The sequence below is a fragment of the Symphalangus syndactylus genome, chromosome 22, assembly GCF_028878055.3.
Source record: "Symphalangus syndactylus isolate Jambi chromosome 22, NHGRI_mSymSyn1-v2.1_pri, whole genome shotgun sequence".
NCBI classification, from domain to species: Eukaryota; Metazoa; Chordata; class Mammalia; order Primates; family Hylobatidae; genus Symphalangus; species Symphalangus syndactylus.
In genome coordinates, this window is record NC_072444.2 from 29,119,717 (window position 1) to 29,146,608 (window position 26,892).

At 42.8% G+C, this 26,892-nt stretch overlaps 1 protein-coding gene across 14 annotated transcripts in view; it reads right to left on the reverse strand.

Moving 5' to 3' along the window:
- The window catches only part of CAMTA1 (calmodulin binding transcription activator 1), a 990,108-nt gene that overhangs the window by 12,517 nt on the left and 950,699 nt on the right, over window positions 1–26,892 (reverse strand). For 6 of the 14 annotated variants that reach the window (XM_063631879.1, XM_063631878.1, XM_063631876.1 and 3 more), the window contains 12 exons: window positions 25,124–25,275; window positions 20,866–21,062; window positions 20,395–20,473; window positions 19,835–20,150; window positions 18,922–19,445; window positions 12,125–12,312; window positions 11,057–11,303; window positions 9,369–9,440; window positions 7,366–7,386; window positions 5,770–5,963; window positions 4,630–4,704; window positions 1,486–1,516 (listed from right to left, as the gene is read on the reverse strand). In XM_063631879.1, the coding sequence (XP_063487949.1) occupies window positions 1,486–1,516; window positions 4,630–4,704; window positions 5,770–5,963; window positions 7,366–7,386; window positions 9,369–9,440; window positions 11,057–11,303; window positions 12,125–12,312; window positions 18,922–19,445; window positions 19,835–20,150; window positions 20,395–20,473; window positions 20,866–21,062; window positions 25,124–25,275 (2,096 nt within the window). The remainder of the gene's footprint in view (window positions 1–1,485; window positions 1,517–4,629; window positions 4,705–5,769; window positions 5,964–7,365; window positions 7,387–9,368; window positions 9,441–11,056; window positions 11,304–12,124; window positions 12,313–18,921; window positions 19,446–19,834; window positions 20,151–20,394; window positions 20,474–20,865; window positions 21,063–25,123; window positions 25,276–26,892) is intronic. The other 8 variants (XM_055261958.2, XM_055261956.2, XM_063631877.1 and 5 more) reach the window with 5 other exon arrangements.

The window sequence follows — 26,892 nt, forward strand, 5'->3', positions numbered from 1 at the left end:
CAACATAAGTCTAGTTAGATGGGAAATAATATCTCCAGAAACATTAGCAGTTTTAAGATTTTTTGAACTATGACCTTTTCTCAGAAATCTTAAAGATGACTAAATAAAGTATTAGTGTAAGGTTAAGAAGAGGGGGCATTGAATATAGTTGAGTTGACAGAGATAATTCCCATGTTATAATTTCAACTCATTTTTTCTCTTAAGATTATATATAAGAAGCAAGTTGTCAAATTAATCTAAATTCATTTAATTAGATTTTGATGAATTCTATTCCTGGCCTTTTTAAAATTTATTTTTATTTATTTATTTTTTTGAGACAGGATCTCGCTCTGTTGCTCAGGCTGGAGTGCGGTGGCGTATTCACAGCTCACTGCGGCCTCAACCTCCCAAGCTTACATGATCCTCCCACCTTAGCCTCCCGAGTAGCTGGGACTAAAGGCATGCCCTACCACGCCTGGTTAATTTTTTATCTTTTGTAGAGATGGAGACTCCCTATGTTGCCCAGGCTGGCACTGAACTCCTGGGCTCAAGCAATTCTCCCACCTCAGCCTCCCAAAGCGCTCAGATTATAGGCCTATTCCTGGCTCTGAAAAAATGGTTTTCTAACACTAAATCTTTTATTATAATTCAAACACATTATAGTTGCTTCTGGGAGACTTTTGCCTTTTGCCCTGCTTACAAATTAGCATCATATTCTAAAATCTCAGGAACTAAAATTATTCATTGTAATTTCTTTAAAATTCAAAGCCTATTGGAATCCCTACTCTTGTTATGTAGAATATAAATATTTGAGACATTTCACACCACATTATCATTATTCAGCATTACCATCAATGCTGGAAGGCCAGTTCACTATTTTGTAATGAATGTCCTGGGTTTGTTCTGAAAGGGCAGCCTTGTATAGTGACTTACCTCACAGCACCAGGGAGGGAGAGATTTAGAAAATGCAAGCACAGGAGCAGGGTATAGGGAAACAATCATTCTCAGTAAGAAATAGATTCATTTAAAAAAAAACAAAAAACAAAAAACCCCTAGTACCACCTCCTAGTGAGCCTCCTTGCTTTAGAAATTTTGACAAAGCAATTGTTGAGAAAATTTCATGTGGCAAATTATCTTAATCACAAAAAGCCACTTGCTGAATGTTTTCGTATAACGCAGCCTTATTTGGCCGTGTACGTGGCCCACCAGCCCTGTTTTCATCCCGAGGCTTCCTCCACCGCATCCTAGGCATGCCCTGCAGTGGTTTCAAACGGCCCTCCCTTTTACTCACTCATGCATTTGTACATCTAATGTATGTGACTGTTCTCCTGTCATATAAAATAGCAGTGTTAGTAATTAGGGTTAGTTTTTACTTGATTTTATTTCATTCAAAATGGATGTGAAACTTACTGGCATACCTAGGCTGCAGCCTCATGCAAGCAAGCAAAAAGCAAAATACTGAAAATGGAAGAGAAGAGAAACTGGCTAGCAGGCAGCTAAACTCACCCTTTTGTACAGCCTATGGTCCACCAGGGGGCTTTAGACAGTAAAACAACACCAGAGAGCTATTAGCACGTGAGGGTCACAACAGAAATCTTATAAATAGCTTTATTTCAACAAAAAAGAATATAACATGGTTTCTTTTTTGGAAAGAAAGAAAAGGAGAGTGATGGTGGGGTACGTGAAATGAGTAGGTAAAAAATTCATCAATTTAAGTCTTAAAAAATTGGGGTCATATGACTTAGAAATGGGATACTTCTGACTGATTCCTGAAGATACTATCTACCTACCTTTCTGAGAGTGTGTCATATAAAGTTTTCCTTTTTTTTTTTTTTTTTTTTTTTTGAGACGGAGTCTCTCCCTGTCGCCCAGGCTGGAGTGCAATGGTGCAATCTTGGCTCACTGCAACCTCCACTTCCCAGGTTCAAGAGATTCTCCTGCCCCAGCCTCCCAAGTAGCTGGGATTACAGGTGCGTACCACCACGCCCAGCTAATTTTTTGTATCTTTAGTAGAGACAGGGTTTCACCATGTTGGCCAGGCTGGTCTCAAACTCCTGACCTCAGGTGATCTGCCTGCCTCGGCCTCCCAAAGTACTGGGATTACAGGTGTGAGCGACCGCACCCGGCCAAGGTTTTCTATCTTAATAAGATTTTAATGCTTCTAAGGACAACAGACATGATAGTTTCTTTTAAAATAACATTAAATAACTAGACCGAGAATAAAAACAGGATTATACACATCCTAAGGAAAATATGAGTTTAAAACAAACTTCCAGGATAGATTTTTAGGATTTCTTCAAGATCCTTAATTGAACGTATTAATTGAATATATAGAAATGGGAAGTGAATACTGATCTTATTACAGAGGTTATTAAAATTTGCCTATTTTTCTAACATCTAAACTGTAAATGGTCAAGTAAAGAGCCAATAACATTTTTTACTTCATTCCAATTAATGCACAGGAATCCAGAGCCCATATCTGATGTTCTCTTCACAATGAACCTTCTTGTTATCCATCTTATAAGGTTATTAACAGTTAAAATATACGCTTATGAAAGGCAAAAATCTTCATGAAATTTTTCTCTACCAGTTTACAGAAAGAGAACTCTAAAAACAAAAGTGAAAGGACTCCTTTGTTCAGCTTACTTTGTGGGGGCAACCTTTCATGAATTTATGTTTTGTTTAAATATCTCATTCTCTTAACTCTCCCAAAGTAAACACGGGACACAGCTTTGGCAAAAACGAAAGGGAGATGAGTGTAGGACTTTATGCAATTTTGCTCCTACGTTACCCACACATTCATTCAAAGTTTGAAGATCAGACTAGAAGAAATGAGGAAAAAGTCTAGCACGACTTAACTTGCAGACATTCTGGTTTGTCTGAAGTGGCCTAAAGAAGAGTGGTATTAGGTAATTTTCTTGAAAATAAAATCTCTCTGGAAAGTATTAACCACAGTGTCATGAAAGAAGATATGATTCTGCTCAAAGTGGCCAAAGTCTATTGGTTTCAGTGCTAGATAGGATCTTGCTCAGGTTTTTCATTTTGCAGGTCTAAGAGGAAAAGGGAGGAAGGAACTATGAACGTATTGGAGAATGTAAGGAAAAGGGTCCAGGTGAGTCCTTGATCTGTTCACCAAATACAGAAAGTCAGCTACTCTATTTGGTCCTAAGTCCCCTGCTAAGTAAAAGGTATGACTGAATAATAAAGAAAAGAGGCTGCCTTTGGTTAAGGCTTGCAGAATTAATTTCATGATCTTAGAGCCATACCCGTTTGGGGGATGCATTTCCTGACAGGACTTCCTGTTTCAGAGTACTGACACTGGTACGTTACTCATTAGCTATCATGGTGAAAAATCTCCCATCCTTGCATGGTGGAAAGTAAACGTTGCTGAGGCACAGGGCGAGTGAACATTAGCTTCTGCATGGCATCGTAGCTGGGGAAAACCATCTATCCTAGTGAATGCCGTTTTTAAAGTTTTTATGATGTTAATGCAGTGGCTGGGCACGTTTCCTTCTATGGTCACAAAAATAAATTCTTTTGTTAATTTAAGTAAGAGTACAAATAACCCATTAAACCTAGTAAGTCTTAAAGGCAAGATATTTTCAAAGCCGGCAATCATATGGTTATAGGAGTAAGAAAAACTAAAGCAAAATGGAACATCCAAGGAATCCAATTAAATATGAATACTAGGACTTTTGGTATAATTAAATAGGAAGAGGAGGTAAGACATTAGAGAGTCTGGTTTAATGTTTGGTATTATAAACTGCACAGCTCCTGACACACAGAGCAACAACCTAACCACACAGAAGGTGGTCTACACCCAGCTCGGACGGCCGCAGTTATAGACGTCAGACTGGAATAGTCACCTGGATAAAGAACACAAACCACTTTCACCAGCCCTCTGAAATCTAAGTAGAGACGCTAGTCTTCATAAAGAAAGCTCAAATTTGAGGAACACAGAGAAATTCCTCTGGCTTAGTTCCATGAGAAGATGCTGCATCCCACAGGGATGGGGTCACAGGACCCCATTTCCTACTAATTGAAGATGCGCCCAGAAATCTCAGATGTCTTTCTTTTCCTGAACAGCTGCATTCCAGTGATCTCTCCTGTTCCTCATCACGGACCAGCTTTAATTGATAGTTTAATAATAGAGCATGTTGGCGATTACATGACCAGCAGAGGGCAGCAGCTGTTTGGTGGAAATTCTACATCAGAAAACTTGTTTGGAATTCATGGTTTTCTTTCCCTTCCTTGAGACTAGAAACTGTTTTCTGTTTGGACACGCGCTAGCATAGTAAAGGATTGGAGCAAAGAACATACTGCAATGTGGCATATCAATCGCAGGTTAAAGAGAAACTTAGAATTAAAAGCTAGTCCGACTAAATTGACCTCACACCCAAATTAAAACAGAAAAACACAGGCATGAAATCTCCATTGTTCAAACAGCATCGTCTGACATGGTTACCAGCATTCCAAGGGTAGCAACCTGATCCCTAGTTAAAGAGCTCTACAGCCCTATTGTAATTTGGGACGTCTGCCCTGATTATCTGCAGGGGGATGAGCTTTACATAGGAGTTAGTGAGGGTTAAGAAGGTCAGGGTTGCTTCATCATTCTCCCTGAGCAGAATGTATAAACGAGGACTAGTGTACCTGTGGCGACAGCGGCGTAGAAACCTCATTATTTTTCGAGCAGCTTGATCCTGCTTTTTGGTTAGCAAACTGCTCCTGAAAAAGTCAGAATATTATTGTCACAAGAAGGGTACAATAAAGCCCAATATGGAAAACTGGTCAGCAGTGACACAGGACACTGAATTAAGCAGTTCACGTAGCAAAGCCAACAGCATACGTTAAAGATGTATACAATCTGAAGGGGGATGAGTGCATATGCTGTTTCCATAGTATCGAGTCCGGGCATCACTAGAGGCGAAAGGAGGGCGTGTATAGGTGCTCTCAGCTTCAAGAGAGACTATACAAAGACTGAAAATAAAATGTCACTTAAATATTCTTTCACAATTTATTATAAGCTCATTTTGCCACAAAAGGCATTCTGGCATTAGAGAGGCTTTCTTAGTTTGCAAGGTGATTCACCGGAGCTGATACACTCTTTGGGCTATTTTGTAAATGTACCGATCAATGTATTTTACTTGGCTCAACATTTTTATTACAGTCTCTAAAATGGAACAGCTTAACCCTAATTACTCTCCCAAGGTCTCACATGCAGTAATTCTACAATTTCACTCATTTCTCATTTGTCCCAAGAATAGTCTTGTCTCTAATCCGAATGTTAGCATCATATACATTTCAGTTACATTAGGATCAGGGACAAGTTCTGATAGAAATAACTCCAAGAATAGTTTTCATATTTTACGTTCACATTGAAAATCAGATTTCCTCCAGCCTCAAAGAGCACGTTTATGTAAAATTACACGAGTGCTGGCAGTGGGCTGTACTTTTTTTTTTTTTCTAAACAGGAAATGGGTTAAACTACTATAATTGAGTGGTAACTTTCTGAGTAGAAACCGGTGCTGCCAAATTCTGATATAAGGTAAAATTGGGTGGCAATATCAAAATAATTGGGTGGGAGGTGGAGAGAAAGAGCTAACTATTCAAAACCAGACTCAGCACAGGTGTACATATACAGCCACGACGCCTAGAACGTTCTGGAGCACAGTGACTGCCAATGCTTTAGGCCCGCCCCAGACTCCAGTGTCAGCCCAGGACAAGTCTTTCAAAGAAGTCAGAGTTCTCTTCCCTAGGGAGCTTTACCTCCACGAGCTCTTCTCCACCCACCTGAGTTTCTGTTGTACAATCACAGCCGTCCGGCGAGCCTGCCGTCTTTTGCCACATTTCTTATAACTTCGGTAGTACTTCTGGATGAGCACAGCAGCCCTTCGGCTCTGCTGGAATTTTTTTTGTTCATAGTAACTTCGGAATTTGCTCTGGATAAGGATGGCAGCCTGTGTCATCTTTTTATAAAGTGCATACTGCAGGGGAAACAAGAACAAGCGACACAGTAACAACAGGGGCCGCACGGGCTCAGCATCCTTCGAGCTTACCGGGAAGGGAAGAAGAGAAAATGCTTTTCCCCTCTATTATCACATTCTCTGTCTGGGGTTTAATCACAAAAGAGGCAAACGAGGAATCTTTACACCTACCTTTCCAAAATGTAAAATATTACTTTAAGGGTTGCCTTCAGAGATACTTTTGTTCCCTAAAATATCAAAATATTTTACCCTTCTTGGAGAAAAATTTTAATAGCAATACCCTTAGACGTTTATGAATCTAAAAAGATTTCGACAGTAAAATTTTAAATACTTTGGATTAATATTTTCTATCCAGTTTTGAAACACATGATTTTTTTTATGCCTTCCAATTCCCACCATACACAAATCTACTTAGCATTCAGCCCGATTTTTAACTATCTTTCCACACGACAAGTTTCTGACTGAGTTGCAAGGTCCCAAATACAAGGCTTATCATGAAACGCTGACACCTTTAAGCCCTTTTAACCTGTAAAAGATGAACATTCGTAAGACCAACACGGTGGTGAAGCCGTGAAACCTGGACGGCTGTCACAGAGCTGCGGGCGGCCCAGGAGGCAGTGCCAGGAGTCCTCCACCCAGCCTGCTGCAGAGCTACAGAAGTGAGGGACGAAGGCCCAGGGTGAATTCTCAACATCAGTCTCTAGGCACCAAAAATACAGAGCTCTCCATGGTCTTAAAATGCTACGTCCAAATTTCTAATCAAACAGAGTATGACTCTGGGGATGAGAAGTTGCAATGAAGCCCTTTGCTTATAAGAAGGCAACTTACCGTTGCAAGGAAAAATATTCCCCAGAAAATCCCTGTATCTGCCTAACTGTATCTCTGGATGTATGAGGAGGTGAAATGAGGGAGGGAAACTGACTTCTCAGAATTGTCCAAGAACCAGGACCCTTCTGCAAGAACCTTCTTTGGTCTTATCTGACCTGCTCTACCTTTTTCACTGGTCTGAAAGTCTTTGAAGACAAAAATGCTGTAGCCTACAGAGCCCCTGTGGTTTCCATCATCTCCACCTGTGCACACTACACACTCAGACCCATCAGGCCACAGTGAAGCGCTTTGGGAAAAAGGGTATTTACTTAGTGGCCACAGGGCTCACAGGAACTGGCTTAGATGGATTAACACCAGCCAAAAAATGTCCAGTTATTAATGTCGAAACCCACTCCAACTGAATAACCACGTGGTCCCCAGAGGACAGATGCACTGTGCTTAGGTGGCCTGGCAAGGGGGCTATGTTTACTCCATGACTGTGCCATCTTAATGGCCCCTCCCTGTAGCTGGTGATGGGTGTGAAGTTTGTGACTCTGGTGGAATGGTTTGTGAGAGGGCTTGGGTGTATCATTACCTTCAAGGCTATCCATGTCAGCTTGGGGGAAAAACAGAAAATACAAGATTAATGTTACATTGCTGAATATAATGAAATTAAAAACCAGAATCAATAAAACTCCCAACCAAGAAAAAAAAAAAAAAGGCAACCTGGCTATATTAATGCCTTCCGTCTTCCAAAATATTTGTTTTATAGTTGTTACTCTTTCCAAAAATAATGCCTTCTGTCTTCCTAGCTGTAGATGACAGTTTCTGGGGAGGGTTTTGTTTTTTGTTTTTTTTTTTAACCAAACTTATATTTTGGAATCAATACCTGTTGTAATCACAGACTTGAAACCTTCATTCTGTGTATCACTTGTGCTCCCAGGAAGCCTGCTCACCAAACAGAAGCCAGTGCGGCTCCCTGCTATAGAGCTACAGGCACTGTGGTGTCAGCGTTTGCACAATAAACCTTCCTTTTCTGGGATCATGAACTCAACTGGCTCGAAGCCGAAGACGTCCCCCCACCCCCATTAATAGGGCTTAATCCTAGAGAAGCTTGAGGAAACGGCAACCCGTATCAGAAATTGAGGCAAGTCCTGGATTATGACAAAGTAATAGAATCCCTAGTTTCTATGTGACCATTATATATATTAGAATTTATTATTCCTTAAATAAAAATTTAGAACTACCTAAAGTACAATCTGATAAAAGGTTCTAGAATCTACTGACAGGCCTGAATTTTATCGTGTGAACCAGTCAAAACTCCATTAGGCAATTTTTAATATTTTATAACCACCTTGATGATGAGAAAAGCCTAATATTCATGTAATTTCTCTGAGCTTCAGCTTCTTCATCTGTAAACTGGAAATAAATACTGCTTACTTCAAATAATTGTAAAAAGGAAATGAGATGGGGCACCTAAAAAATCTAGTACATACTAGCTGCCCCAAAAATATGACTTCCCTTTCGCATCTGACTAGTTACATAACCCTACAGGTTGGTTTGCAAACAGAAATACTGCATGAAAGAGTACTTAGATAATCTTCTTGCACCTTTAACTAAGGTGCACAAAAGCAGTTTAAGATGTTCTGACCTTCTTCTGATTTTCAAAGATTTTAACAATTCTTCATTTTAAAATGGATAAGAAGCTGAAAGGAAAATGGCCAAAGATTAAATACCTTATATAATTCAAACTCAAAGGTAATAAATAGCCAGCATTTACCTTCTCCAGTCACCATATCACACACTGGATTCCCTACAGTTCTCTAATTACTAGTGAGTTTATCAAAGTATTGGACCACGGATCCTCACTGCAAAGATACTGGTGTTAGATCAGACCAGTATCTCAGGTAGGTAATATTACTAAAAGACCAAAAATTTGGACAAAAACTCATTTGCGGTGCAAGTCTAATTGCAGATGGTTTTAATTTGTTTTCCTCTTGTTTTTTTTTTTTTTAGAGACAAGGCCCAAGCTGGACTTCAACACCTGGGCTCAGGAAGATCCTCCGGCCTCAGCCTCTTGAGGAGCTGGGATTACAGGCACAAACCATCATGTGTGGCTTCCCGTTTTTTGTTTGTTTGTTTGTTTGTTTTATCACGGCAGTTCAAATTAAGTCTCTGGCCGGGCACCGTGGCTCATGCTTGTAATCCCAGCACTTTGGGAGGCCAAGGTGGGCAGATCACTTGAGGTCAGGAGTTCAAGACCAGCCTGGCAACATGGTGAAACCCCGACTCTACTAAAACTAGAAAAATCAGCTGGGCATGGTAGCATATGCCTGTAGTCCTAGCTACTCAGGAGGCTGAGGCAGGAGAATCGCTTGAACCTGGGAGGTGGAGGTTGCAGTGAGCCCAGATAGTGCCACTGCACTCCAGCCTGGGGGACACAGCCAGATTCCGTTTCAAAAAAAAAAACCAAAAAACAAATTAAGTCTCTGTAATGAGGTACTAGATGTAGTGCTCTTTAGCCAAACTGCACACCAGGATCCTCAGTGACCTTGGGTGGGGCACAGTTTCCTTCTGTGGTGCAAAACTGAGGTTTACCTGTTTATATTTTCTGTAACAACGCTGAATGACAGCAGCAGCTACTTCTTGCTGTTCCCGCAAGGGTCGGCCCTTAAGGGTAAAGTTAAGGAGAAAAAAAATCAGTAATGATTAACTACCAGAAATGTCAGCTTTTTATTACTACTCATTTAATGCACCTTCTCAGAGTTGAGATCCCAGGTTTACCAAAAAATATTGATAATTAATTATAAATGAGGAAAAATGAATTTATAGAATAAACCTCAGACTATCCTTGCTTCTAAATAAAACTATGATATTGGAAGGTTAAGCAGACTAAAAATATATTCCTTTTTAAAGTATTTAACAAGTTAGGCATCCAACTGTTTGTCTTGCCAGATCTCAACTATCTTTCCTAAGATAACCCCAACTACTTTACTTTTGGATCAATGATTAATGGCTTTTAACACCTTTTTGGGAGCGGTTAGAGACCACTTTGAGAATCTGTAGAAAGCCATGGGTCTCCTTCCCACCAAAAATGCACATAGAAAAAGCTTTACTGCTTAATTTTAGGAGTTCAGGGGCTGCCTGGAGTCAGTCCCCAGACCTCCAGTTGAAAACTCCTGCTTTAGGTCATGACCTCCTAGCAGCAGAGGGGTCACCTTACTTTATATTAACTGAATAATAGGCATCCATTATCACTACTAACAGTATGTTGACATGGTGATAACCATTACATTGTTGGCTAATATTATTTTACTAAAGCTTCTGAGAATTATTTAATGTGACATTAATAACTTTAATTAAAAATTCTATAAACTCATGAAATTTGTTTTAAGGAATAATAAAGAGACATTGTACTTGGGATGGCAAGGTAGAATAGAAAAATCAAGGCCGGGTGTGGTGGCTCATGCCTGTAATCCCAGCACTTTGGGAGGCCAAGGCAGGCGGATCACTTGAGGTCAAGAGTTCGAGACCAGCCTGGCCAACATTATGAAAACCTGTCTCTACTAAAAATACAAGAATTAGGTGCATGTGGTGGCAAGCGCCAGTAATTCCAGCTACTTGGGAGGCTGAGGCAGGAGAATCACCTGCACTGGGAGGTGGAGGTTGCAGTGAGCAGAGATTGCACCACTGCACTTCTCCAGCCTGGGCAACAGAATGAGACTCCATTTCAAAAAAAGAAAAAGAAAAATCAGTACTGTTCTGTGCCGCGAGAGCCCCATTCCTGCCCTGGCCTAACCATGGATGGGCCCTTGTCCCAGCCAGTTAATTCTCTATGCCTCAGATAACTGAGAAGACCACGCTTCTGAAACTCTTCTATGAAGGTGCTTTAGGAACTCTGTAGACATTTGATAAAAATTTCACGTTTAACTGTTTAAAAATTGGTGGTTAAAAGCAAACAGTTTAGGAGAATGAGAAAGTTCTGGAAATGGGCAGCAGTGACAGTTGCACAGCACTGTGAATATACTTAATGCCCCCACATTGCATACTTTAAAATAGACAAAATGGCAAACTTTGTTATGAATATTTTACACAATATGTTTACAAAGCAGATACACACACAGATATGTTATATAGTGAATCTTAATAAATTGGAGACTTCCAAAAAAATTCTACAAATTCAGAGGAAAAAAAAGAAATGGTAAATGTTTTCGTTCGCTTGATTCTTTCATCTGTCCTCCCTGATCTTAAGAATGTCACAAAACGAAGGTTCTGTTCTAGTTTACCTTGTATTTCCGGAAAGCTGTCTGGACAAGCCTGGCAGCCTCATAGAGTTCTCTCTGTTCATGATCAGACAGAGTGAGCTGAGCAAACTCGTTCTCTACCTTCTCACTGGTAGATGCACTCAGGAATTCTGACCAATCCGCGGCGGAGGGAAGGTTAGGTTTCTCGAAAGCGATTTCACTGACGGGAGAGCCAACAGGGCTCAAGCTGGTATTAGAAGAAGGGGTTAGAGGCTCGTTATATGCACTTCTGAAACAAGAGGAGAAAAAGGAGAGACAGATTAATGATTGATTTGCACAATCCATTAGATATTAATGAATGAGCCAAGATGGTATTTGCCAGAAGCCACTGTGTGCAATTAGGAACATGCCTTCATTCAGTTAGGCAAGTTGCTAAACACACCCAGTGTCCTTCGATTGAGTAAGTTCATACTCAGCAGCTATCATGACTTTAGTACTATGCTAAATACTAAAACCTAGTAGCAGTACACTCTACTGCCCTTAGAAAACTTCAGCTGAATTAGGGGGAAACATTATGCTACATTATCTCTTTTTTTTTTTTTTTTTTGAGACAGAATCTTGCTCTGTTGTGCAGACTGGGGTGCAGTGGTGCAATCTCAGCTGACTGTAACCTCCACCTCTTGGGTTCAAGCAATTCTCCTGCCTCAGCCTCCCAAGTAGCTGGGATTACAGGCGCCTATCACCATGTCCGGCTAATTTTGTATTTTTAGTAGAGACGGGCTTTTACCATGTTGGCCAGGCTGGTCTCAAACTCCTGATCTCAGGTGATCCACCCGCCTTGGCCTCCCAAAAGTGCTGGGATTACAGGCATGAGCCACTGCGCCCAGCTTAACATGATCTCTTGTGCTCTCATAGCAGTAAAAAAAATAATGGGAGAGGTAGGAATAGGAGCTGGGCCTTGAAAGTGGCAACAGAGCTTGTTCTAATGCTTCCTTCCTTCCTTGGTATGGTCTTCTATGACACGGCATTCATCAAATACAATCAGCCACCCCTGCCTTCAGTTACATCCGGGAATCTATGCTGGGTAGGGACCTCCGTAACTTTACTCACCGGATCTGGGCAGCACTGGGCAGGCAGTCAGCATCCGCTAGGTAACTGGCCAGCCAGCTCATTGTACTGCTAATGGTGGCAGGGTCTGTTCTTTCCAATCCTGAGGACTCCATGGGCACAAAATTCTCCTGCTTGATTCGGTCAGGTGTGGCTTCAATAATGTGTTCTGCCAAGGTCATCATGTTCACCTGAAGTCAGAAGTTCACAGAACACTCAGGTTAGAAAGGAACCTTAGATGTTATCCGGGTCTACCTCCCCTGCCTCGCCTTGGAGAGAAAAAAATAATAAGGCAGGAGGGCAGACTTCCACCTCAATCCAATGCAATCAAATATCATTTTAAGGTTATAACATAAAGCACTGAAATGTGCTGAGATCCTGAGACCTGATTATCTCCAAGTCATAGTCTGGCCCCAAACCTTTAGCCCAGTCTTGGAGAACTTCTGGCCTGTATGTACTCCCTACTCTCAGGGTCAACCAATTAATGACACTGGGCAGTTCTAGAGTAACCTGTAATATTAATGAGGTGTCACTATTAGTAACATAACCAATATCTAACCACCCCCTTTTGCTTGGCCTAGAGAACCCCAGTCTAGGCTGGGAACAGTGGCTCATGTCTGTAATCCCAGCACTTTGGGAGTCCAAGATGCGTGGATCACTTGAGGTCAGGGGTTCCAGACCATCCTGACCAACATGGAGAAACCCTGTCTCTACTAAAAATACAAAAATTAGCCAGGCATGGTGGCGCATGCCTGTAATCCCAGCTACACGGCAGGCTGAGGCAGGAGAATCGCTTAAACCCGGGAGGTGGAGGTTGCAGCAAACCGAGATTACGCCACTACACTCCAGCCTGGGCAACAGCGCGAGACTCCAACTCAAAAAAAAAAAGAGGCCAGGCGCAGTGGCTCACGCCTGTAATCCCAGAACTTTGGAAGGCCGAGGTGGGCAGATCACAAGGTCAGGAGATCAAGACCATCCTGGCTAACACGGTGAAACCCCATCTCTATTAAAAAATACAAAAAATTAGCCGGGCGTGGTGGTGGGCGCCTGTAGTCCCAGCTACTTGGGACGCTGAGGCAGGAGAATGGCGTGAACCCGGGAGGTGGAGCTTGCAGTGAGCCGAGATCACGCCACTGCACTCCAGCCTGGGCGACAGAGCTAGACTCCATCTCAGAAAAAAAAAAAAAAGAAAAAAGAATCCTCAAAGCTGGTCTGGATTAAGATATTCTTTATGAGAATCAGAGATGTGGACTGATTCTTAAAAATGTCTGTGCATACCTCTTAGGAGTGGTAACGGAAACACAGCACTTTGGGTTCTTAAGCGAACTGAAAATGTTCTCGATGGAACTATACAAGGTGACAAAATGCTTCTGCTGCAACATGAAGGAGCCTCAAAAACATCCTGCTAAGTGGAAACAGCCACAGTAGGCTGCATGGTGTATGATTCCACTTATATGAAATGTCTAGAAAAAACAAACCTCTGGGGATAGAATCAGATCAGTGGTTGCCTAAGGCTGGGCAGAGACAGACTGCAGATGGGCACAGGGCACTGTGGAATGAGATGGAAGTGTTCTAGAAAGGGACTGTGGCGATGGTTGCTCAGATGTATATATTTACTAGAAGCTATCCCCTGAGCACTTAAAATGGGTCAATTTCATCATATGTAAATTATACCTCAATAAAGCTGTTAAAAATGCTTATTGTGGATAATTTTATAAATTTTCATCGAAGAACAATAATTAGTTTTTGTAATAATAATAAAAATAAAACATTTAAGAAAAACATATTGGGCCAGGCATGGTGGCTCACGCCTGTAATCTCAGCACTCTGGGAGGCCGAGGCGGGCAGATCGCCTGAGCTCAGGAGTTCAAGCCCAGCCTGGGCAATATGGCGAAACCCTGTCTCTACCCAAAAAAAACCCCAAAATTAGCCAGACCTGGTGGTGCAGGCCTAGCGCTTTCTTACAGTATCTGTAATCCCAGATACTAGAGAGGCCAAGGCAGAATTGCTTGAACCCGGGAGATGGAAGTTGCAGTGAGCCAAGATGGCACCACTGCACTCCAGCCTGGGTGACATAGCAAGACTCTGTCTCAAAGAAAAAAAAAAAAAATTGCAGCTTTCTTTCACCTTCTCTATTGGCCTTCTTGATGTGTGACTCAAACGGCAGGAAGTAAATCTTGCCTTTATTCTTTTTCCATGAAAGTAATCAAATATATTAAAAGGTGGAATTTCTGAAGCCTAAAAGGTTATCACTCTATAATCACTTTCCTAAATCCTCCATTTTATAAACATGTAACAATGTAAAAACATCTTCAGTAACATTCTCAGCAGTTGGACCCAAAAAGTCACGTCACTCATTTCTAAATTTCATGGATTGTGCTCAGAGAAGATGGCCTTTAAATGAGTAGCTTTGGATTTTTATTCAAATTTTCTTTGTGTCTTAGTATATGAGCAGTTTTCATAAACGTGCCTTGGACATCTGAAAAGAACAATTATATACATAGTTGCTATGTGTATTAACTACATATATGCATATAGTTATATATATCATATATTAAATCTATCATATAGTAAATATATATTAAATCAAGCCTCTGATTTTGTTGTTCAACTTGTTCATATGCTTTTCATATCTGCTTGATCTGAAAAATTCTGAGCAACGTGTGTTAGTAGCACACTGTGATTGTGGGTCCATATTTCTTTGTATTTACTAGTATTTGCTGTAATGTTTCAAGGTTATGGTGCTAGGTACACAATAGTTTATAACTGTCATATCTTCTTGATAAACTGTATATATATACACAGACATATATATAATTTGCCTTGAATTGTACTTTTTATCTTTGTTTTTATACTCGTTTATCTGTTATAGCTATATCTATCATTTCATTTTCATTTTCTTTCAATTGTATTTCTTACAAGTAGAATATAGTATATCTTGCTTTTATTAAAACAAAACAAAACAAACAAAACAAAACAAAACCAAGGCCGGGCGCGGTGGCTCACGTCTGTAATCCCAGCACTTTGGGAGGCTGAGACGGGCAGATCACGAGGTCAGGAGATCAAGACCATCCTGGCTAACACGGTGAAACCCCGTCTCTACTAAAAATACAAAAAATTAGCCGGGCGTGGTGGCGGGCGCCTGTAGTCCCAGCTACTTGGGAGGCTGAGGCAGGAGAATGGCGTGAACCCGGGAGGTGGAGGTTGCAGTGAGCCGAGATGGCGCCACTGCACTCAAGCCTGGGTGACAAAGCGAGATTTTGTCTCAAACAAAAACAAAAACAAAAACAACCAAATCCAAGAATCTGCCTTTTAACAGAATTATCACTTCCTAAAGTGTGAATGAATCACATGGGAAAACCTTCCTCTGTTTCCTGTGATTTCTATTGTTACGTTTTCCTTTGTTACCATTCCTGAACTTTTTCCAAATGGGCCAAATTTTTCTTTTTTCCCCTTCAATGACTTAGAAATTCTGTAGCCTGTTTTTTGTTTGTTTTCTTTCTGAGATGGAGTCTTACTCTGTCACCCAGGCAGGCAGTGGTGCAATCTCGGCTCACTGCAACCTTCACCTCCCAGGTTCAAGCAATTCTTGTGCCTCAGCCTCCCGAGTAGCTGGGATTACAGGCACCAGCCACCACACCTGGCTAATTTTTGTATTTTTAGTAGAGACGGAGTTTCATCATGTTGGCCAGGCTGGTCTCAAACTCCTGAACTCAGGTGATTCTCCCACCTTGGCCTCCCAAAATGCTAAGAATACAGGCATGAGCCACTGCACCTGTCCTTCTGTAGCCCGTTTTTATGCTAGCTACTAACTTGACATTTCTAATTAGCATATTTCAGCCTATCCAGTGCACATCTATCTATATCACGAGTGGAACAAAATCTATTACTGTCCCTGAACCAGAGAGCTTTAATACAGTTTTACTCTCTTCATTTCCCTACCCTCCCTGGTTTTGTTAAAATAATTTAGAATTTTAGTTCTAGGAGATTAAACATTTTTCGTCTTCTATTTAAAGAGTCCCTTCCTAACAAATGCCTCTCACATATACCACACTATCGATAATTGCTCAGTTTTACTGGTTTGATTGTTCACTCCTCTATGAATGATTTTGCCATTTTCTAAAATTATTTCATCATTTTTAAGTGTTATCTTCTCATTTGGCTACAAAACTTTCTTTAGACTGCTGCTTTTTTCATAGACACATGCTCTTAATTTGGCAAGATGTTATTCTCTTACAGATCTGTGAAAATAGGAAGTGGATTTTTTAAAGGTTATTTTCTATTTCCTGCATGAACTCTGTTTCAGTGAAGGCCACTTTCTGAAAAGCTGTGCTATCCAATGGCTATTTAAACTGAAATAAAATTAGAAGCCCAGTTCCTGAGTTGCACTGGCTATATTTCATACATATGCCCTTTACAATGGCTAGACAACAGCTGTGCTGACCAAGTGCCTGATTCCACATGTGGCACCAAGTGTCTCCCATGGTGGGTGGCATGGATACAGGGCATGTCCACCACTGTGGGAAGGTCTAGTGGATGGCACTGTTCTTGATGCTCAATTGGTTCCCCTCTTTTGAGCTACTGATTTTCGATGTAATCTGACTTATTCCTAGATATTTATAAATATAGTTCTAGATTGCTCAGTTTTGGTGTCTGGTGTGGGTTCCTTCAGGAATTGTGTATAACAGGATTTGGCAAACGATGGCAGGCTGAATTCAGCCAGCTGCCTGTTTGCGTAAATAAAGTTTTACTAGGAAACAGCACACTCCTCTGTTTAATGTTAAGGCTGCTTTGGTGCTGTTAGGGCTGATTAAGTAGCTAGGAAAAAGTCTGTATGGCCTACAGAGCCTAAAAATATTCACTACTTGGCTCTTTATAGAAGAAATGTACCAGCCTCTTGTCTAAAACATTATTTGATTTTTCTGGTCAGTCCTCCCCATGACTGCAATGGTCGGTAGGTGATATGGTTTGGCTCTGTCCCCACCCAAATCTCATCTTGAACTGTAGCTCCCATAATTCCCATGTGTTGTGGGAGGGAAACTGCAGTGGTCGGTAGGTGATATGATTTGGCTGTGTCCCCACCCAAATCTCATCTTGAACTGTAGCTCCCATAATTCCCATGTGTTGTGGGAGGGAAACTGCAGTGGTCGGTAGGTGATATGATTTGGCTGTGTCCCCACCCAAATCTCATCTTGAACTGTAGCTCCCATAATTCCCATGTGTTGTGGTAGGGAAACTGCAGTGGTCGGTAGGTGATATGGTTTGGCTGTGTCCCCACCCAAATCTCATCTTGAACTGTAGCTCCCATAATTCCCATGTGTTGTGGTAGGGAAACTGCAGTGGTCGGTAGGTGATATGGTTTGGCTGTGTCCCCACCCAAATCTCATCTTGAACTGTCGCTCCCATAATTCTCACGTGCTGTGGGAGGGAAACTGCAGTGGTCGGTAGGTGATATGGTTTGGCTGTGTCCCCACCCAAATCTCATCTTGAACTGTAGCTCCCATAATTCCCATGTATTGTGGGAGGGACCCAGTGGGAGATAACTGAATCACAGGGGTGGGTTCCTCCATACTGTTCTCGTGGTAGTGAAGAAGTCTCTTGAGATCTGATGGTTTTATAAGGGGTTTCCTCTTTCGCTCAGCTCTCATTCTCTCTTGCCTGCCACCATATAAGATGTGACTTTTGCCTTCTGCTATGATTGTGAGGCCTCCCCAGCCACGTGGAACTGTAAGTCTATTAAACCTCTTTTTCTTTATAAATTCTCCAGTCTGGAGTATGTCCTTATCAGCAGCATGAGAATGGACTAATACGGTAGGTCAGAAGTGGTGCCCCCAGCAACTCCCCAGAAATGGGAACACATTGGTGAGCATGCAAGCTTCTTTCTCAACCTCTGCAAACAGCAGAGGGCTGGCATGAAGCGGCCCCTGGGATGCAATGAGCAGGAATGGCTCAGAAACCAGGCCTTTCCCAAGATGTGCTGACCAGGACATGTGATCTCCTCTACACACCTCCCTCTCCTTGTATCACTTCTACAGGCATGGGTGCCCTGTTGAATTCTGAGTCGTTTTTTTTTCCCTTTTACGTTTGTTTTAGGTTGCATCAATGGGAAGTTGGAAAGAGAGGAAGTCAAACATGTTTTTAGGCTGCCTTTATGGTCCTCCCCTACATATTTTAATAGATGGAATTTGCTTATTAGCCTAATGTCAAGTTTATTTTGGTACATATTCTCTTAGTCTGTAACAAGTTTAAGGTCCTAAAAGGATTCTAGAATTTTTAGATTTATTATAAGGGCAATCAGTTATCAGCTTTAGGAATATTTCACTGCCCTAGTGAGAGCCTCACGCCATATATGCCCTTAACAATGGCTAGATGATACCTATGCTGATCAAGGTCACTCAGATAATTCAAAATCTATCCACAGGCTTCCTGTTCTAGCTATTTTTAGGCCTTGACTATATTCTAACTAGTACTTAAAACAGTGAAATCAATCAACCTAAATGCAAGGAGGAAGCAGATGACGTACTGTAGGGTCCTGAGTGAGTTCTGAGGAGGTGGTACAAAGAGGGAAGGCTTTGCTGAGACCGGGGTCACTGGTATTCAGGCCCTATTCCCGGTGCCCGATTCACCGAATGAAAATGTGGCCCCAAGGAAAGAAGATACTCCAACGACGTTCTGCACAAGACCAGACTTTGAAGCCTTCGCGGGGAAGAAAATGACACAACCTTCGGAAACGGACTGTAAAGATCACAGCAACTGGAACACACCGGCCTCTGCGGGCTTACCCTGTCCCTGCTTTTTACCTGTATGTCATCCATGGGCTGGGCGCATTCTTCATTTTCTGCACTATCACGGTAGGACCCCAGCTCTGTATTCACCACCTCTCTGTTAGCCATCATCAGGACACTCATTGGTTCCCGTGGACGCACCTGTGAAGGTGCTGCCTCCTTTCCTACACTGGTCCCCTTCGGATTTCCAGTCACCTGTACTGTAGACACACCAATGTAAAGATCTTTGGAATTCCACTTTCCTACAGGCTGAGATCCAGAGGCTTGAAATGCTGCAGTCTCTGGAGTGGGAGGGGAGAGTTCCCGGCTGAAGTCCCTCACTCCTTCACTGGGGCTGAGTGTCTCGGGGACAGACTGCTTAGAACTAGGGCTTTGCTTCCTGATATTTGGCTCTTCCAGACTCAGTGCAGTGGGAAGCAGCTTCTCCTGCCTTGTCTGGAAGTACTCAGGGTTCAATTTATGCTTTTTGGGAGCCGGATAATCTTTGTGGCTCTCACTGCTGTAGTAATTAGAGGGTTCAGAACGAGGTCTTCTCAGCTCTGAAAAGTACAGTAGAAAGGATAGTCAGGACAGGAGATACAACTATGAATCCTCAAGAATCAACACTTTCTCTATGCCTGAGAGACACAAAGTGCAAAGCCGGAACTCAAGACACGCCCCTAACATTTAAATATCCCCAGTAGCATACATCAGATTCAGATCATCCTCCTCCAAAATTATGTATTTCTTGCATGAACATAGAACTTTTGCTACTTTCTTCTGTACTGGGGGAGGGGGGAGCACTAGGCATTCTTAAAGAAAAATCAGAAACATTAACAAAAAAATCTGAAATGTATGTGACTATCCTATGGACTTTGCTGAGGGCAGCTGCATGAAAGCAAACGGGATCTCTGTCAAGCTCTGAGATGTCATGATTCTGAATTCTTACCTGGGTTGGTGCTTGCAATAACAGTGACTCCCTTGGGTATTTCTGGAGAGCTGATAGCTTCGCTGTGCCACTGGGCCATCCAGCTCTCTGTGCTGGGCTCTTCACTTGCAGGACAGTGGATTCTGGGGTTCTGTCCCAGCTGAGCCTGCTCATCTCTCTGCAGGTGCTCCAGACACTCTGCTAATTTCACATGACCCCGTGACCTGGCAATTCCCAAAGGCAGCCTTCCTAGAGAGTCAGGAATCGAGATGGCCCGACGGTCCCACTTGTACAGCACGACGGCAGCTTCCAAGTGCCCTAGGGCACACGCCCACATCTAGAAGACAGGGAGACACAGCAAGCGTTCTCAATCAGAGGTCAAGACCAGACCTGACTTTTGCCATTGCTGCCAAATGACAAACTGGTCTTTGCTGGCAATCTCAGTGGGGCCACTGAAGATTCCCATCCCAAAGTATCTCCAAAACATGCCGTGTGTCAGCAAGAGACAACGGTGGGAGCCAGGCAAATCCTATGCCACACAGGAAGAACGGTGAGGGGGGCTACAGGAACCCATTCCTTACCAGAGGAGTACAGGAGAAGTGGTCCACATTCAAGGGGTCAACTTCCAGTTCCAGGTCAATGCTATCCGCGTGCTTTGTACTATAAGGGAGAGCACCAGAAATTACCACACTATTCATCACCGTTAAAAGGAAACACCAGAATATTATAAAACCCCACCAAGATGAAACCCAGCTGGGCATATAAGATCCCCATGGTGAAGAAACAGAGAGTCCCAGGGCAGTGTGGACGCTCCATTTGGCTAAGGGTCCAAAGAAAATAACAAGTCCAACATTTAATTCTTATCTTTCTGGGTATTTCTTGGGAAGAAGTTCATAAAACTCCCTTGGAAACTGTCCAAGGAGAAAGCCCTTTGCTCGCTGGCTATAAAGCGGACTGAACGGGTAGATTTCTTCCACGGGTGGCAGTGCTCAGGAAGAATGTGAGCGAGGACGTGGGAGGCTGACCCCCAGCCAGCTGCACCACAGCCTTACCGCCATTTGATGAGGGTCTGGATTAGGGTGGCATAGCCCTGGGCAGCGGCCAGGTGGAGGAGGGTCATTCCGCGGAAAGTCTTTGAGTGGATCAAGTGCTTGGACTTCGCCCAGCAGGCTCGGCTCATCATCTTCTCGCATACCACGACCACACGGCTCTCAAAACAGCTCCCCAAGGCCCCAGTCCCAGAAGCACACTGTCAAGAAAAAGCGCACGTTACAACCTCAGGACTAAAGGCCCTTGACCCCATCAGCGCTTCGATGAGGGGAAACAAATGCTTTACGATCAGAAACTCACAACGGAAAACATAAAACAATGAAAATAAAGAAACATTGGCTGGGCATGCTGGCTCATGCCTGAAATCCTAGCACTTTGGGAGGCCGAGGTGGGAGGATTGCTCGGGAGTTCGAGACCAGCCTGGGCAACATGGTGAGACCCTGTCTCTACAAAAAGTACAAAATTTAGGCTGGGCATGGTGGCTCATACCTGAAATCCTAGCACTTTGGGAGGCTGAGGCGGGCAGATCACATGCAGTCAGGAGTTCGAGACCAGCCTGGCCAACCCTAACCCTAACCCCATGTCTACTAAAAATACAAAAATTAGCCAGGCGTGGTGGTGGGTGCCTATAATCCCAGCTACTCGGGAGGCTGAGGTGGGAAGATCACCTGAGCCTGGAGAGGTCGAGGCTATAGTGAGCTGTGATCGCGCCACTGCATTCCAGCCTGGGTGACAGAGCGAGACCTTGTCTCAAACAACAACAACAACAAAAAAACCCAAGCCCCCAAGAACCATCCACGAAATTGAGACTAGAATGTGCTTAGCTTCAGCTCAGTAGCACTTCTCTGAAGTCCACAGCTCTGCAGACACGAGTCTATCTATTAGGGCTGACACTCTGATTAGGAACTTCATGCCAATTCTTCTTGGGGAAAGTGTACACAGCCTTAAAAAAAAAAAAAGTGGTTCTAGCCTTCCTGTAGGCAGTAAACTGCTGTGAGACAGTGGAGCAGAGTAGCTTTCCTAATGTTTCCACTGGCGGATATAGCGGCTCTTTCACTCTCTTGCTTCTTCTTTTTTTAATTTTTTTTTTTTTTTTTTTTTTTTTGAGACAGAGTCTCACTCTGTCACCCAGGCTGGAGTGCAGTGGCATGATCTTGGCTCACTTCAACCTCTGCCTCCTAGGTTCAAGCGATTTCTAGCTAATTTTTGTATTTTTAGTGGAGATGGTGTTTCACCATATTGGCCAGGCTGGTCTCGAACTCCCGACCTCAAGTGATCTGCCCGCCTCAGCCTCCCAAAGTGCTAGGTTTACAGGCAGGAGCCACCGCGCCCAGCTTCTTGCTTCTTCTGAAGGAGAATTAGATCACTTAGATACGGATTGTTTTTTCCTTAAAGTAATGACTAAAAGTATCCAATAATAATCCAGTCCTTTGTGTAAAGTAAAAAGGATACTGAGAAAAGCATTTAGAGATCAATAAGGGCTATAGGAAAGAGAAGTTTACTAATTTTAACCACATGGGTTACTTCCTATGAACCAGTTGTAACGGAAGAAAAATAAAATCAAAGTAACTTCAACAGCTTATCTGAGTCTCTGTGATAGCAGTTTTATGTTTAACACTCCCCCAAATAAATGGCACTTCTAGGCTAATTTGTATCTCTGGTGTTATTTAAAAAGCACTTTTTTTTTTTTCTGGCAATAAACTCCATAAGCTTTACTTACTACAGAAATACTATGGCTCCTCGCTGATTTTTATTTTTAAATGTGGAAAAATGCCTCCCAAAATAAAAAAGGCAGATGATGGGATTGTTATCTCAGCCTCATCAAAGCTGTAAAAACACCTACAAGAGGCCGGGCGCGGTAGCTCACGCCTGTAATCTCAGCACTTTGGGAGGCCGAGACGGGCGAATCACGAGGTCAGGAGATCGAGACCATCCTGTCTAACATGGTGAAACCTCGTTCCTACTACATATACAAAAAATTAGCTGGGCGTGGTGGCGGGTGCCTATAGTCCCAGCTACTCGGGAGGCTGAGGCAGGAGAATGGCATGAACCCGGGAGGCGGAGCTTGCAGTGAGCTGAGATCGCGCCACTGGACTCCATCCTGGGCAACAGAGCGAGACTCTGTCTCAAAAAAAAAAACAAAAAAAACACCTACAGGAGCAGAGTTAGGTGATCCCAACATGCCGCAAACTGACCTTGACTCAAAAGGCCAAGGCACAGCCATTCTACACACACCGGACACATTCATGAGCACATGGAAATGGCCAGAGTGAACGAAACGGGAATTTTTTTTTTTTTGTATTAAACAAAAACAGCCACGTCTCTATCCTGCGTGGCAAACACAGACGTTTACTGAAGGCAACTTAAACTGATGAAAGGATATTCAGTAGTGGTTAATATGGGATGAGATTCTAGGCCAGTTGCATAGTGTTTGAGCCAGTTGCACAGTGGTTGAGCTTTAAAATGACATTACATACCATTCCTTTTATGCCACTTTTGTTGGTGAAAGGAAAAGTATTTTACGGAGATCTCTTACGTGAGCCATGAGGTAAATTAAACAATGATTACTTCTTTTATAAAACTCAGTACTATCGGCCGGGCATGGTGGCTCATGCCTGTAATCCCAGCACTTTGGGAGGCCGAGGAGGGCAGATCACCTGAGGTCGGGAGTTTGAGACCAGCCTGACCAACGTGGAGAAACCCCATCTCTACTAAAAATACAAAATTAGCCGGGCGTGGTGGCCCATGCCTGTAATCCCAGCTACTCAGGAGGCTGAGGCTGGAGAACCGCTTGAACCCGGGAGGCAGAGGCTGCAGTGAGCCAAGACTGTGTCACTGCACTGCAGCCTGGGCGACAGAGCAAGACTTCATGTCAAAAAGAAAAAAAAGAAGCCTATCTTAGCCTTAATAATATTTTACTGTGTGCCAAGTCGTTTCTTTCCTTCTGATTTCTGAAGACAGGGGAGCAATATGAAAACGTGAGGAAGAAGGAGGCTAGCTTTTTTGGGTGTGGCATATGATGCTCTTTTAACCTATTATTATTTAAAATATGACTAAACTTGATATTTATGAGGTTCATAAAACCAAAAATATTCACCTAAAAACTTAACTGTGTAAAGGAAATCGTCATTTGTCTTGAAGAGAAAGAGGGGGCATTATTTGAGGTTTTTTTTTTTGCAACGACTGAGTAGTGGAGATAAGAAATACCATCAGTTCCTTTAAATTTATCTCTAGGGTCCCCTGAAAAATAATTTCTCCCTGGGAAACTTCCCCAAAATGAACTTCCTAAATGAAATGTATATAAAGCCTTCAAGACCAATGGGACTCTGAAACAATGTTTGGTAATTTACTTGTACTTGGCAATATCATACATTCTTCATGGAACTTACAGAAAGTTTGTGAAAGACATTGTAATGTATAATGTCATTCTACACTGAATCATTACATAAACACTTTCTCTGGGCTCTTTTCATACTGACCTTGAGTTTATAAAAGGCTTATGAATTACTGAATTCAATTATGTTTTATACCTATACTTAAGATAGGGATAAAATACAGAATAGAAAGATAGAAAGTAGGAAGATTCTAAATTAATTCTGAACCCCAGCAGATCTAAGTTACCATCTGGCCTTTTTTTTTTTTTTTTTTTTTTTTTTTTTTTTGAGACAGGGTCTTATTCTGTTGACCAGGTCAGAGTGCAGTGGAGTGATCATGGCTCATTGCAGCCTCAACCTCCCGGGCTCAAGTGATCCTCCCACTTCAGCCTCCTGAGTAGCTGGGACCACAGGGATGTACCACCATGCCTGGCTAATTTAAAAATTTTTTTTGTATAGAGACAGGGTCTCAGTATGTTGCCCAGGCTGGTCTTGAACTCCTGGGCTCAAGCAATCCTCCCGTCTTGGCCTCCTACAGCGCTGGGATTATAGGCGTGAGCCACCACGCCCAGCCGGCCTCTATTTTTCAATTGGTTGTCCTTAACTCCCACTGCCCTGTAATTTAGTAGTGAATTCTGAGATTAATAGAAATAACTTAAGGATTAGGGGGGTAAACAACTGAGAAGCTCCACATTCCAAGGCTTCTTCCATACTGCACAGATTATAATGCTTAAAAGCACAGGTACCATAAAGTACTCCCTCAGGCCTTCTGCCTGAATCCAGGGAAAGCATCAGCAGCAGAGAAGAGGGCTGTGATCCATCCACTGCCTCGCCAATCCATTAACATGAAGCGAAATGGGAGCTGACCATCAGCACCGCCTCGTACCTGCGCCTGGCTCCCTCCATTCCCGCTCCCGCTGCCGCCTCCACTGCTGCCGCCTCCGCTCGCCTGTTTGTGCTGCTGGGACCCCGTCATCTCAGCCATCCTCCTCTCCATCTGCTCCAGTCGTTCCAGGATGGACATCCTGAACTGGTTATCTAGGGCAGAACAGGAGGAAGAGTGAAGAGTGAGGTTGTGTTCTGGAAGAAAAGCAGTCAACATGTGGCCTCGCCAGCCTTGCGGGACCAGCATACAAATGCTGTCCGTAACTTCACCAAACCTGAGAGGTCTCTGCAGGCCAGAGTTCCCCAGCACGATTGTGAGTCTGTCACCTCACACAGGATGGTGGCATCTTCAGCAGCCCAAAGTTCTCGGATAAAAGACCAGAAAATCTCTTTTTGTCAAAGATCAAAAAGAGGTTCAGGTTCCTGCCCCCCAGTTTCTTTGTCAAATTCCCCAGTGGAAACCCTCACATGAGATCTGGTAGAGAGCCCTCTAGAGCAAGCAAAATAAATAAATACAATTTAAATTAAACTAGTAGAAGAAAGCAATCACAGCAAGAAAGGAAGGTATGTTAGACAAAAAAAAAAAAAAAAAAAAAACGGGGGGAGTATATCTTTTACCAAAACACTGAGTTTTTATAAACAAGTTTTCCTAAAACTTTATTTCCTGAGCCAAGCTCTAGCTTTTATAATTTATTTCAGGAATAGCATCATTCAGTGCCTGAGACTATTACACCGTTTTTTGTTTTGAGACAGTCTCACGTTGTCGCCCAGACTGGAGTGCAGTGGTGTGATCTAGGCTTACCTGCAACTTCCACTTCCCAGGCTCAAGCCATCCTCCCACCTCAGCCCCCCGAGTAGATGGAACCATAGGTGTGCACCACCATGCCCAGCTAATTTTTTTTTTTTTTTTTTTTTTTTGTAGAGATGGAGTTTCACCACGTTGTCCAGGTTGGTCTTGAACTCGTGGGCTCAAGGAATCAAAGTGCTGGGATTACAGGCGTGAGCCACCGCACCCAGCCACATTTCTTTTTTTTTTTGAGACAGAGTCTCATGGTGTCGCCCAGGCTGGAGTGCAATGGCGCAATCTCAGCTCACTGCAACCTCTGCCTCCTGGGTTAAAGCGATTCTCCTGCCTCAGCCTCCCAAGTAGCTGGGACTACAGACGCCTGCAGCCACACCTAGCTAATTTTTGTATTTTTAGTAGAGATAGGGTTTCACTATGTTGGCCAGGCTGGTCTTGAACTCCTGACCTCGTGATCTGCCCGCTTCAGCCTCCCAAACTGCTGGGATTACAGGTGTGAACCACTGCGCCCAGCCCCACATGTCTCATCAGAGACAAACATAAATAGGTACTTCACTTCTACATCAGAGAAATAACAGGAATTACTGTTGGAGCTAGGATTGAAACTCAAAGAGAAAACACGTTGTGATTCTGTACCACTTTACTAAGATTAGAACACGTCTCTCCACATTCCTGCATTTACACACACATGTGCGTGCACACACAAGCATACACATGTTAGAACTGGGTCACCTATCCATGTACATAAGAGGAGTTAAATCGATGTTAAAATCAATCATGCCCATACTCGCTTCATATATCTATCTATATATATACTTATATGTCATAATATATGACATATAATCATATATATGTTAAATATATATATATATATATATATATATATAGAGAGAGAGAGAGAGAGAGAGAGAGAAAGAGAGAGACTTTGAGATGGAATCGCACTCTGTTGCCCAGGCTGGAATGCAGTG